We start from the raw sequence: 13,883 nt of genomic DNA, 5'->3' as shown, positions 1-13,883 counted from the left end.
CTTTCCTCTCTGCCCCCAGCTCCTGGAGCAGGTCGCTGCCCCACTTATTCCCTGTTTCTCTACTGGCTCCAACTTGGAATGTCAATATAATCAATCACCATATTAAAACAAAAAACAAACAAAACAAAAAATCCACAGAAAGCCTTTTGTCTGTCCCTAACCCCGTCCTGCTGAATGCTGGCACATCTTGCTCCTTTTATGTCCACCTCACATTCCACTGGACTGTTCTGGCAGCCCCTCCTAGGGGCCCGGTCAGTAGCCTTTCTCAGCCCTGTCCTTCCTGACCTGGGACCCTGCTCTCCTCCCTGCCCCCACACCGTGTCTGTCCTTGGTGTTCCTTTTCAACACCCTCCTGCCTTTCCTCTGCAGTGACTCTGAAGGCTCCTTCTTTTCCTTCTGGCCCATTAATGCAACAAGTTGCCAAAGATGTGTCTTCCCACAGGGTCTGGGGCCAGATGCTTTCACAGACAGGTCTTCAGATGCCCACAGAACAAAGAATTCTTGTGCCATTTAGAGTGCTTATGACAAAGATAAAGAACTAAAAATACAGCCCAGTTAGATCACTATACTAATACACCTGAAGATGTTCTGTCCATTATGGAAGCCACCAGCCACATGTGGCTATTTAAATTAATTAGATACTATTTAAAATTCAATTCCTCAGTCTCATTAGCCACCTTTCAAGTTTTCAAATAGCCACGCATGTGGTAGTGGCTGCCATACTGGACAGGCAGATATAGAACATGTCTGCCATCACAGAACGTGATTGGACAGCACTGGCTAAAGAGACAAATTTAGGATTATCTCAACACTATAGAAGGGTGTTTGGAGGCATGCTATTTCTGATCATTTTTTTAATTAGTAAAATCGAAATAAAAGAATACCTTTTTAATATGATTTTAACAAACCCAAAATAGTCATCATGATATATAATGTTAGAAACAAGAAATGGATTTCTATTGTCACCACTTATCACAGTTTATCGTTGTCCCAGAAGTGACAGCCAATGTGCTTAGAGAAGCGAGCAACATGAAGAGTTTACTTATGGACAGAGAGAGCCAAGACTACTATCTGCAGATGAAGAAAACCCAAGGTAGTTATCTGGAAAAGCAAGAAAAAGAGAGGTTAGTAGTCTGGCTAATTACAAAAGAATGTAAAAGATAATCAATGTCCCCTTTTTAGACGTCAAAAATAACTGATTAGAAAATATATAGAAAAATCCTATTTATAATAAAAATATGAGGTACCTAGAAATATACATGCAAGAAATGTGCAAGAACCATATGAAGAACAGTACAAAATATTACTGAGTGACATACCAAAACTGTAAATAAGTAGCAAGTGATGCCATACAGTCTTGATGGGAAGAACGTCACGCTGCAAAGATGTTGGCTCCTGAGGAATTGGCGAGCTGTAGTCCCGGTCAAATTCCCAAGGCATTCGGGGCAACATGAGAAAATGGTATGAAAAACAAAGATGTGAACAGTTTAAGAAGAATAAGGAGGACCTTGGTCCAATAAGATAATAAAAAGATATATTTTAATGCTAGGTTAATTAAAATAATGTGGTCCTTTCACAGATGTAGATGATCCATGAGACAACACGGACAGTCCTAAAATACAGCAAGTATATATAACAATTTCTAGTACAATGAGGGTAACATTTCATCTCAGTAGGAAAGGGAAGGATAGTTAAAACTAAGCGTTGGGACCATTGACCATGGCGGGGGGAGGGAGCTGACCTCAAATTTTTAATTGTTATATTAAAAATGTAAGACATGAAAGTATGAAAATTACTGGAAGAGAATATAGGTAAATATGTATATAATCTTGAATAGGAATGCCTACATATGATAGCACAGAAAGAAATCACAACAGAAAATATAGATAAGTATTGACTAAATAAATATGTCCATCTGAATTTAAAGAGAAAATTTTTGGCTTTTAAAAAGTTAGAAGAAACAATCTTAACAGAAATGGCAAAGAGTCATATCTGTGCTATATAAAGAGCTCCTTAAAATCAGAAAAATAAATATTTTCCAAATTAGAAAAATGTGAAAATCCCAATGTTTAAATAGGAAAAGGATATGAGCAGGAAATTCACCAAGTAAGAAATGCACATAACCAATAAACACACAAAAAAAATAACTAAAAGAGTAATAATAGAAATTCAAACTAACTAAAGGAAAAATTTTTCACGTATTTCCAAAGATGAATGAGAATCCCAATATTCAGCCTGGTTAAAGGGTGCAGGGAAATTCACAGCTGAAGAGAGGGATAAAGTAATTCAACCTTTGCCAGAGGCCAAGCTGGCACAGTGTAGCAAAAGCTTTAAAAGTGTGCTCACCCTTTGAAGCAAGCCCTCTGCTAAAAGTTGTCCTAGAAAGACTTGAACGTCCAAAATTACAAGCTTTGGTTAAATACCAAATTTAACTGTGACTTCAACAATGGATTCCCCTGCACACATTAAAAATAATGCAATAAATTTTTATGAACAGTTCACAAGACATTAACTGGGAAAAGCAGGTTATGGAAATGTATGGATTTAGCCCATTTCCCTTTTTAAAAAATACATGGAAAAGTCTAATAATGATAATAACAGAGGCTCTGCATTCCTTGAGCCTTTTCTCCGTGTGACTCACACACTCATGTCTTGGAGTCCAGCCCCGTCTCTGTTTCCTTGGCTGGATCCTCCTGACTCCTTCAATATTGGCATTTGGAGGGTCCAGGGCCCCTGCCTCAGCCCTCTTCTCTGTGCGCACACCTCCCCAAATGATCTCGACCAGCACCGTGGTTTTAAATGCCTTGTAGACCAGCGCTGCCCAACAGAATGATGGAAATGTTCTATATGTGCGCTCTCCAATATGGCAGCCATGCACTCCCAATAGCTGTTGAGTATTTGAAATGTGGCTAAGGCGACTTGGGAACCCAATTTTTCATTTTATTTAATTTTAGTTAACTTAAAGTTAAATCGTCCCATGTGCCCAGTGGCTGGTGGCTACCATCTTGGTCTAGACAACAAGTTCCAAATTTATGCCTTCAGCTGAGAACTACCCTCTGACATTCTGACGCACGTACACAGATGGCTGCTCCACACCTCACAGGAGGTCTGGTCAGCATCTCTCACCCAGCTTGTCTAAAACGGAAGTCTTGATTCCTCCTCCACCTCCCACACCCCCAGGCTCCAACTCAGAAGCGGCCTGGTTGCTGATGTCAAGTTCCCAGGAGTCACAGTCGTCTCCCCTCCTTACCCCATGTGTCATACATCAGCTAACCCCATTGTCTCCACCATCAAAATAAATCTCAAATCCATCCACTGTTCACCATCCGTACAGCCATCCCCGTTCACCCCTCACCATCTTGCTGCTGGACACCACGGGAGCTCGTCTCCCTCCACCCTCACTGCCTTGTTGTCTTTATTCCCCAAGGCCCCCAGGAATCGCCTTTCCGCCAGGTCTCCCCATTGCTCCCTTCTTCACATGGCTCACGTGCCTGCTCAGATGTCGCCTCCTCAGAGAAGCCTCCCTGGATTGCCTCTTCTAAAATGACCACCACTCCCCTGACACTGCCTCTTTTGCTTAGCCTGCTTGATCTGCCTCCACAGCCCTCAGCACTTGTCTGATATCATGTGAGTTGTGTACTTGTTTAGTATCTGTCCCCTGCCCGTATCCAAGCCCAGCGAGGGCTCTCTTTTTGTTTGCTACTGTGTCACCAGCACCCAGCACAGTTCTGACCACAGAAAGGTTCAACAGCTATCTTTGAATGCACACAGGTGACGCCACTGGGAGCTTTGTCTGTGTTCCATCATTAATCCTCAGAGACCCTCAAAATGTGGCTCCTATTATTGTCCCCATTTAGGAGTGAGGACTCTGAGCATAAGACAGGTTTCCAAGCCACGAAGAGCGTCCAGTAATTGTTAACATGGGGATATGTAGGGGGTGGCGGGGGGATTATTTTTACTGTTTTGTATTTTCACTTCTCTTTATCTTCTCAGTGTTCTATATTAATTCATTTTACTCGGGTGTTAAAAAGGTCTTAAGTAGAGAAAATACAGTCACATTATTTTTTAATGTCACATAAATACAAAGGCGCACCAAGTAAATCTTCTTGGAGGAACATCCAGTTAATAGTCCAGCTTCTTACCTCCCTCCCTCTGGGGAAGAGCCCAGAACTCCTGTGGTCGCCCACCATCCCGGACCCGAGCGACCTGCCTATGGCGTGGAAAAGAATCGAATCGAGCCTCAGCATTCTAGAATCAGTATCATTGCTGATTTGCATATTGTCTTCTCTTATGCTCGTTTGAAGTCCTTTTAGCCCATGGCTTCCTGTGTTGATTGAGATGGCCTCCCAGTGTGTTTATGGTGGAAATTCTTGGGTATTCCTAAAACCCCGGGAGAATGAGAACGCGGAGCGGGAGGCGGCTGACTCACGCCCTTGGGTGAGGACTGAAGCTTACCTAAACAGAACACCCTGTTTGAAAGGGCACAGCCTGAAAATCAAATATTAGGCCTGCGAACCTTCCCCAGAAAGACAAACAGGTGGTGGTGTGGATTTGCAGTCTCCGCAAACAGACCAGAATTCCTGAGAAAAATCTGTGAAAGATCTCCCAGCGTGAGACATGGGCAAACCGTGGCTTGCTTTAAAAATTAATAATAATAAGGAATTTGAAGTCACCCCTAGCTGGACCACTGGCACTGCAAACAGACAACTCCAGGGCTGAAAAACCAGGGGCTGAGCCAGGAAGTCAGCTGCCAAGGCAGGACCCGGAGATCAACTCCGGTCTAAGATCACTCACGAGATTCCTATGAGGCTGTCTCCACCAGGGGCCTGCCGTTCACACATCACCACATATTTCTTCTTTATCGTGTTTATCATCCTGTGGTCATTCTCTTCAGAGGACTTCAAAGAACGTTAGCAAGTTTCTATTTCCCTCACTATAATTCCTGATTCGTATAATCAGGGCTTAGATCCAGGTAATTGCTCTTCAATTATCAGTGCATTCAGCAATTATCTCTGACAGCTATGTTTAGTTTGGTTGTCATAACTTTAATAATTTTGTCTGTTCATTTTGTGACTCCAGTTCTTTCGCGCTGCAGCACCCCATTCTTAGAGTCCTACTTGGGATTCATTCTTCGGTCCTCTGAAGTACATCCTCATCTTGCTTTCCTAGGAATGGCATGGGGTGTGGATTTTACATTCGGGATCTCTGTTTTACTCGGCTGGGAGTGAGATCTCCACTCACACACTTTCCCCTCAGAACTCTGGCAGAATAATACACTCCCAAAGATGTTCACATCCTGATCTCCCAAATCCATGAGGATGTTAGATTATGTGGCAAAGGGGGATTAAGGTTGCAGATGCAATGACACTATCAGCTGGCTAATCAAAAGGTGTGGACGTGGGGAGATGACCCTGCATTATCCACGTGGGCCCCATGTGATCACAGAGGCCTGCTAAGTGGAAGGAAGGGGAGGGGAGGAGAACCTGAGAGCCAGAGTAATTCAGCGTGAAAAGGACTCAGCCCGCCATTGCTGGCTCTGAAGATGGAGGAAGGGGCTGTGAGCCAGCAAATACAGGTGCCCTCTAAGAAGCCGGAGAAGGTCAAGGAAACAAGGTTTCTCCCCCAGAGCCTCCGGGAACGATCACAGTTCTGCTGACACCTTGATTTCGGCCCTGAGAGACCCGTGTCAGACATCTGACCTCCAGAACCATGTATAATAAGTTGATGTCGTTTTTAAGCCACTGAATTTGTGCAAATGTGTTACAGCAGCAACACGAAGCTGCCCCATTGCTTCTAGCTCTCGGTCTTGCAAACAAGCCGCATGCCAGGCTTGTGTTCCAGCCCACGCAGCCTGCTCTGTCTGCTCACGCTGGCAGGGACATTACTGCATCCTTGTAGCTGAGCAGTTGTGTCCGTCAGTTGTGTGCATGGGGCCCACAATCCAGCAACCCCTTCTAGTCTGAAGATCCAGCTCCCTTCCTTTTCCTGGTTGGGAGAGTTTTCACCTATTCCCGTGGTGATCGTGCTACTGTGGCAGGGTTCAAACTCACTCACACCCAAGCTGTGCAAAGAAAAATAGTTCATTGATTACCTCTCTGATCTTACTCAAGAGTCTCCCCCCATTGAGCAGCAAGAAAGCTTAAGCTTGTCGATGTCCCTATCCCAGACTCTGCTCGCTTACGGTCTCCTTTCTTGGCTTAGTCTTCTCTTCCAGCGTGACCCATCCAGGTCAGCAGTGGGTGATGGGAGAGGGGCTCATGGCACTCACTGTGACCAGAGTTGGTGGGGTCTTGACTGCACACACTGTCCACTGGCTCCTTGCTGTTCTCTGATGCAGAGCAGAGGGTTGGGTCTGCTTCTGGGATGCGGACCATCGCTCATATGCAAATGTTCCTGACGGGCATTGGGAGTGGCTGGCACCCGCCACTGAGGTCCTGATCCCAGCCATCTACCCTACATGCGGAGACCTCTTGATACCAACCCCAAGACCCCACTCGTCCCCTGGCCCTCTCAGCACCTCATACTGTCCTGCTAGGGCTTGGTCTAAGATTTGTAGAGATCCACCCAACACCCAACACAAGTGATAGAGAGCACACGCACCGGCCCTGGAGGGATGAGCCACCAACCCCTGGTGTCCTGGGCTCTCCCCAACACTCTTGGAATCTGAAACCGTATCAGTGAACGTTTCCTCCCCTGTTCCATTAAAATCCATTGGCCTATCTTGCACTTAGAGTGGACCTTTTATCCATGCCTGATTTTGTAACACTGTATGCAGACTTCCCAAATGTCGACACATTTCATTATATATAACCAAAAAAATCACACTCATGACCATCCCCACTGATCTCATGAGAAACCTTTAAGTGATGGAAACTGTCAAGCTCGTGGCAGCAGATGTAAATTTTCCAGCGTTCTTCTTTGTGCTTGAAAGCTTGAGTTTTGTGATTGGCAACAAATATTGTCACTTATCTTCCTGAAGTGATGGGCTCACTTTGTTCACTTTTGAGAAAATGTTGGGCAAATGCCCCAGGCAGAATAGTTTCTCTCTCAGCTGTTCTTTCAAGTAAAAATGATGTTTCCTGGAAAAAGTTTCTAGTTCGGATTGGAATTCAAGCAATTGCCTGGCTCCTTTCATCAGGACATCTGTGGTCCTTCAATACACAGTGCACGTCTCATTTCAGCTCACAGAATATTAAGAAGGCAGGTACCCAGGGGTCAAGGTTGGATAAGGTGAGTAATTTTTCCTGTTTCGTCAAGGACATACCTTTAATCAAGGACATACTTCATCAAAGACAAGCTCCTCTTCTTTACTCTTCCTTTGTGACAAAGAAGAGAATGGCTACTGGTATAGTTTGTTCCTCTGCCTTGATCTGCTAAGGCCCTAGTAGTTTTGCCGTCATTGCTTTTGTATCATCAGTGCAGGTGTCAAAAATCAAAAAAGACAAATACCATCATAGTATCATTATGAAAATCGTTTTGACCTTGTGGACTTTCTTCAGTGGTCATAGGAACCTCTGGACCACATGTTGAGAACCACTATTCTAAATCATTGGACTAAATATTCTGCAGTGCAATTCTGCCCATTTCCCTCCTCGTCCTTGCCATCTTTAGTTTAGCCAGCTCTTCTCCACGTCGGTGAACATAGCCTGCGGTCCTTCCATCTCAGCCTTCGTCTCTTGCCCCTCTCTCTTATGCCCCACTTAGCACACCAAACAGACTTGTTTCAAGTCTTCTTCTGTTTCTGGTAGTAAATCACATTCAGGGGGCCTTTTACTCCTGAAGGTGACTTTAACTTGTAGCTGCATGATGACCTTTTGCCTATTGATGTATGTGTAGTGGACAGACATCTGGTCAACCCAGTGTTTGCACTAAGCAGGGCGTGTGCATTGCTCTGGCCCCACTCACTTCCTCCCCATTTGGTTGATGTGCCCTGTGGCTGGCAGGCATCATGTGGTGTTACTCTGCTGGAGCAACACGGAGTCTCCTTTTCCCTTCCTTCCCGTTCTCCATCTATGAAGAAGAGAAGTTATGTTTTAAAGAATCTGAAGCAAAATATAATTATCCTTTCCCCAAATTCAGCACCTGAATTTTGTCACTCTCCAGCCACCACCCCAGGACTCTTCTGGGCTCTTATTTAAGAGGACTTCACATTCTGGGATGCAGTGTGCCTCCACACGTCCTCATCTTTCTTCCTGCTGAGCTGGGCCCTGAGGGTACAGCTCTGCCTGGATAGAGAATAAGAAGCACTCACTGGGAGAGAGGCTGGACAAGGCCCTGCCCAGTGAAGGAGTGGCCTCTAGGTCTTCTGGCTGATGCAGATACAGCAAGAGTGGAAATGGAGGAGACCAGAGCCTTCCCACCTGGCTCCAGGTGCCTGGTGCTCCTCTGTTTGGAGCAAAGACTTGACCTCATCCATGCAGCTTTATCTAAACTGTAGTCAATGGATGCCAATATTCCCCTAGATTCTTATCACCACTTGGCCATCCTTTCTTGGTTTTCAAATCTGAGACAGGAGTCTTATTTTTGTGTCTGTCTTCAAGAGTGTTTTAATCAATAGATGGGAGAGGGGAGTCAGTGAACTGCAGTCAAGGCTGCTGTAAACCAGAGCAGTCTCCCAAAGCTGCTTGGAATCGCTCCATTGTCCTCAGCCTCCACCATGCTCTGGGGTGTCCCCATCAGAAACCACAGGTGCAGAGTTCTCAGAAGACAATGGCTCCTAGTGTCTGTCTAATTATGTCACTAAGAATGACTTAATTTGATCTCATCTAAAACTAAAAATATTATGTTTGGCAGACATTCTCTGAAACCCAAAACAAAGGGAACATGTTCCTTATCTGGGGGTGGGCTTTCCAATCAGTGCAGTTGGCGGGCTCACCAGGAAGCTCTGCTACCGAAAACCCCGTGGTCTGGGGGAACGGTGGTTTTCCTGGGACTTCTGGGCTCTGGGTCATTCCTGCTCTGGACACTCGCCAAGCCACACCACTGCAGCCATTCTCCACGGGACAAACCTGGGGAGCAGGTCAACCTGCTCCACTGCTGGAGGAGACCCAGAACTGCTCACTGAGGGAATATCATCTGGTTTTGCCCTCAGGACCCTGTGTGACCCCTCTAGGGAGGGTGCAGTGATCCGTCAGCTTTCTCAATGGGACGCCAACCCGACCTCCACTTACCAGGTGTTGTCCTCAGCTCAGGGCCATTAACTCAGGCCAGTGTGGCAGAACGGGTGTGGCTGGCCAGGGCCTCACAGAAAGGAGCTTCTGCCTTGCCCACCTTCTGAATGAGCCTTTCCTCTGCATTCTCTGTGACCTCTGCTGCTGCTCTGACCAGCTCATGAACCACTTGGATTTTTCTTTCTTCTTTTACCTCCTCTTAAAAAATTAGACTGGGCAATAGATTGGCTCTAGATAACCATGTGGCCCAATCAGGCTGCACACCCAGGGCTCCACCTCGCCTGCTTCCTGCTGGGCTTCTGAGAGCCACCAACTTCACCCCATCCAGGGAAGGTTGACTACAGGTCCACGCCATCCAGCTAAAGAGAGAGCCTGGCACAGTCTCCGAGCTTTGAGTTCTGCATCCGAAAAACTCAGGGTTCAGGCTCAGAGCTGGGGAAAGAACTTGGGCTTCAGGACCTCAGTCCATCCTCTTTCCATGATTTTGAGTTACATGAGGTTGTACAGGCAATGGCAGTAACTGCCCCACTCTGTGTTTCTGAACCTTCATGGTTCGTTGTCCTTTGGCCATGAATCAAAGTCGTGGGCGTGCAGACTGGAAAATGTAAAATTGTCAGTAGTCACAGAAATGTTTAAATGCAATTTCATTTCTATAAAAATAGTGTATTTCATGGGCCAGCCCAGTGGCGCAGCGGTTAAGTGCACACGTTCCACTTCAGCAGCCCAGGGTTCACCGGTTCGGATCCCGGGTGTAGATATGGCACCACTTGTCAAGCCATGCTGTGGTAGGCATCCCACATATAAAGTGGAGGAAGATGGGCATGGATGTTTGCTCAGGGCCAGTCTTCCTCAGCAAAAAAAGAGGAGGATTGGCAGCAGATGTTAGCTCAAGTCTAATCTTCCTTAAAAAAAAAGAAATAGAGTATTTCAACTCCAGCTTACCCAAATTGCTCATGTTTGAGCCCAACTTATTGGTCTTCCCCCTAGGGAGAGAGTGGGATTGGCGTTGCAAATAGTAAGGGCTGCCTGTGAGTCTTTACCCCACTTTGGGTCGCTGTTTCCTGCATATGGGAGAGTTCCTGTGTGTGTGCGCACACACATTTAAAACCAACTGCAAAAACAAGATGTCCAGAGGCTGACCAGGTGGCACAGTGGTTAAGTCCACACACTCTGCTTCGGTGGCCTGGGGTTCACTGGTTTGGATGCTGGGCCTGGATGTACGCACTTATCAAGCCATGCTGTGGCAGGCATCGCACATATAAAGTAGAGGAAGATGGGCGTGGATAGGGATGTTAGCTCAGGGCCAGTCTTCTTCAGCAAAAAGAAGGGGATTGGTAGTGGATGTTAGCTCAGGGCTAATCTTCCTCAAAAAAAAAACAAGGTGTCCAACATATTTCTTGTTTCTGATCTTTTCCTAAGGGGGTTGAAGGGCAAGATTAAGAGGGAAAGTTCCCAGAGGGAGCTGCTTTCGGACACCGCCCACCTGAATGAGACCCACTGTGCCCGTTGCCTGCAGCCCTACCGGCTCCTGGTGATGCCCAAGAGGCAATGTGTGGACTGCCACCTCTTCATCTGCAAGGCCTGCAGCCACGCCCATCCAGAGGAGCAGGGCTGGCTCTGCGACCCCTGCCACCTGGCCAGGTGAGCCAGGCCCAGAGGTCAAGTGACCCTGCTGGTTTTGGGGCCCAGTGTGTCCCTTTGGTGGGGCTGGCTGAAGAAGGGTGGGCACGTGGGTGTGCGTGGCAGGGCCGCCCCCAGCTCTGGGCTCCGTCTCTCTGCAGAGTCGTGAAGATCGGCTCGCTGGAGTGGTACTACGGGCACGTGAGAGCCCGCTTCAAGCGGTTCGGGAGCGCCAAGGTGATCCGATCCCTCTGCGGGCGGCTGCAGGGTAAGGCGCGGCCGGCCGGGAGGGCGAGGGCCTCTCTGTCCAGTGTCCAGGGGGCTATTTTTGTTCCCAGGCATGCTAATGCTTCAGGACCAAGCAGATTCCTTTGGAATGTGGTGTGAGCACCTGTCTGTCAGTCCCTGTTTCTGGGGTTTCATATGAGGTTGGCTGTTTTTCGTGTGAGGTGTGAACTTCTAGACACCCCCTGGCCTGGCCTGGCCCCCTGGGAAGTCCTGCGTGCTGTTGACACCCCCACTTTTTGAAATCGTATTTTTTCCAGAGCTCCATAGCAGGTTGAAAACGCATAGCCAAGGGTCTCAAACTGGGTGGCTCATCAAATAACCAGACTCTGATTAATAGCACACGTTTTCCAGGCCCTTCCTCCCGGGGCGTGGGATTTGGGGCCCAGACTCTCTTTTCAACAAACATTTCCCATGAGTCTGATCATCCTCAAGACTTAGAGAAATTGATTGTAACTCAATCGTTTGTTTTAGTATTTTGAATTCAACTATTTATTTCATGATGAACTTGAAATCCAGACCGTTGTCTTATGCTAAACATGAGTTCACCTTTACTGTCTACCTTCGTGCTATTTAGACAGAGGTCATTTCAGGGGAAGGATGGGAGAATGCCTGAGTTTGCCAGTTTCCCCTGAACTTTATAGGAGATCATTGAGCAGTGTTTGTGGGGAAGGCACACCTTGTCCCTGCCACTTGAGCCCCAGGTTCTGCCATCAAGCCTGGCCAAGCTTTGGGCGGGACACCTTGCTGGGCTGGTTCCTGGGGTCTCAGTATCATGAGTGTCTCCATTTGGAGGATGGGGGCGAGTGCCTCCCAGGCTACAGCTCCTGCACGTCCAGAGCCGATGCTCTGCTTCTTGTACTGGGGATGCCCTCACCATGCCCAGCCCAGGCATCTCCCCCAGGCCTTCTGGGGAGGCACCTTGTTTGTGTCTTGTGTCCCTTACAGCCCCAGGTTGATAGGTAGGAGCAGAAGTTGGGCATGACCGCCCCCAGAGCGTTTGAGCTCCCGATGGCCATGGTGCAGGTGTTTCTGAGGCATCTGAGCACATTGTTGAATGCAGGACAGAGACCGCCGAGGGGCACCCTGCCCTCTGATGGCTTTTAGCACCTGGAACCGCAGAACACAGGGTGTGGGCCTTCTTGGGAGGGAAAACATAGGATCAGTCATCAAACCAGGACATTTTTACGAGTAAAAGTAGCCCTGCTGATAACATGCTGAGACAACAGATGTGATGGGAGTGCCCCTGGGACAGGGAGGTACCATCACTCTGTCCTTGATGGGGGGGAGGGGGTCTTCCCACCTCCTCCCCAGGCTGATTCTTTGTGGCTGGTTTCTTTATCTCGGGCTGGAGCCCATCAGTAAATCCCACGTCCACTGAGCCAGCCAGGAGCCACCGAGGGTCTTCCTATGGCAGAAGGAGCTTGGTCCAGCCCCTTCCACAGGGCTCAGGGGCGGGAACCACAGGGGGCTCTGGCAAAGCTGCATGGTGAAGCCTCTGAGAATCTCAACCCCAAGGCAGCCCGGCTGATGGCGGGAAACCGCAGGCCATATCAGAACCTCTGAGGACCTGGGCCTCGCCCTGGGAGATGCTGATCTCTAGGGACCACGGTGGCCCAGGAATCCATGTTATATAAAAAGGGTGGTGGGGATTCTGATGCCCAGGCAGGGTCCATTGCTGCCGGAACCACCACCACCCTGAACCTGCCAATTTCATAATTGTCACCACCGAGGGCCAGGAGGTGGCGCTGTTGGGCCACGGGAACCCCGACTCCCAGCTGCCGCCAGGGCTCAGTGAGGAGAGTCTCAGGTCCCCAGGGTGATGCCCAGGGGCTGCATTCTTCCTGCTTGGGACCTGTCAATACCACACAGTGCACAAGGAGGGGAAGGGCGCAAGGAGCACGAAAGCTGGGAGAGGTGTGCCTTTAAAAAGAAAGTATTCAAATTAAGAAAAGAAAAGAAAAGAAAAGAAATGATTAAAGTTAGTGTTTTGCAACCTGCCACAGCCAGGGCCATGTGCAGCTGGTAGGGGGCCACCGGGGGGTCTTCTCTGAGTGAGCCTTCAGAGCAATGGGGGTGTTTTCCCAAGGCCTCCTAACAGGATGGGCAGGCACTGTGGGGGGCCCTCGGGGGGGGGGGATCAAGGAGCCCCGTCCCTAAGCACGTTGGGGGGCCCTTGGGGGAGCAAGGAGCCGAATCCCTAAGTGGGCGGGGGGGGGGTGGGAAGAGAGGGAAGCGAGGAGCCCCTCCCCTAAGCACGCGCGGTTGGGGGGAGGGTTCTGGGGGGGCGAGGAGCCCAGTGCCTAAGCGCACAGGGGGCCGACGGGAAGATCTTCTCAGCTCCTTTTCTCTGGTTGTAGGTTTGCCTGACAGAGCGCACGGCTCGCCCGACATCAACAGTAAGTCGTTCAGGCTCAAATGGTTTCATTTTGGTTTCCAACTGCCTCTCAACAGTAGTCAAGAAATCTCTGTTCCTGTCAGGAACATGGGAAATCCTTCAGGCTTTTTTTAAGCATGACTTGGTCTTCATAGATGGGCTCATACTGCTCAAACCCTTGTCTCAAGTGGAGGGAGAGACATAAAGAGCTGATGACCGAAAGGGTCACAGAGCTCCTGGGGGCCTTCGCTGTTCATATTCAATGGTGGGGACAAGGACACCCTACACACACAGTCATACTCCCCCAGGCCTCTGGAAACCCCTTTCCAGGTTCCCCTGGTGCAGACAGAGTTCACATCTCAGTGCCTTCTGTCCACTGGTTTAGTGTGAGTTTCCTCAAGACCATCAATGTCCGGAAAGAATAAAAATAA

The 13,883-nt window shown here is 48.4% G+C and overlaps 1 protein-coding gene across 2 annotated transcripts in view; it reads left to right on the top strand.

The window, feature by feature from the left end:
* The window catches only part of MLPH (melanophilin), a 52,614-nt gene that overhangs the window by 12,754 nt on the left and 25,977 nt on the right, over nucleotides 1–13,883 (top strand). For both annotated transcript variants that reach the window (XM_014842784.3, XM_014842786.3), the window contains 3 exons: nucleotides 10,590–10,811; nucleotides 10,952–11,058; nucleotides 13,436–13,474. In XM_014842784.3, coding sequence (XP_014698270.1) covers nucleotides 10,590–10,811; nucleotides 10,952–11,058; nucleotides 13,436–13,474 — 368 coding nt within the window. The remainder of the gene's footprint in view (nucleotides 1–10,589; nucleotides 10,812–10,951; nucleotides 11,059–13,435; nucleotides 13,475–13,883) is intronic.

Source organism: Equus asinus, chromosome 19 (genome assembly GCF_041296235.1).
Source record: "Equus asinus isolate D_3611 breed Donkey chromosome 19, EquAss-T2T_v2, whole genome shotgun sequence".
NCBI classification, from domain to species: domain Eukaryota; kingdom Metazoa; phylum Chordata; class Mammalia; order Perissodactyla; family Equidae; genus Equus; species Equus asinus.
This window is presented reverse-complemented; position numbering and strand designations above follow the sequence as displayed.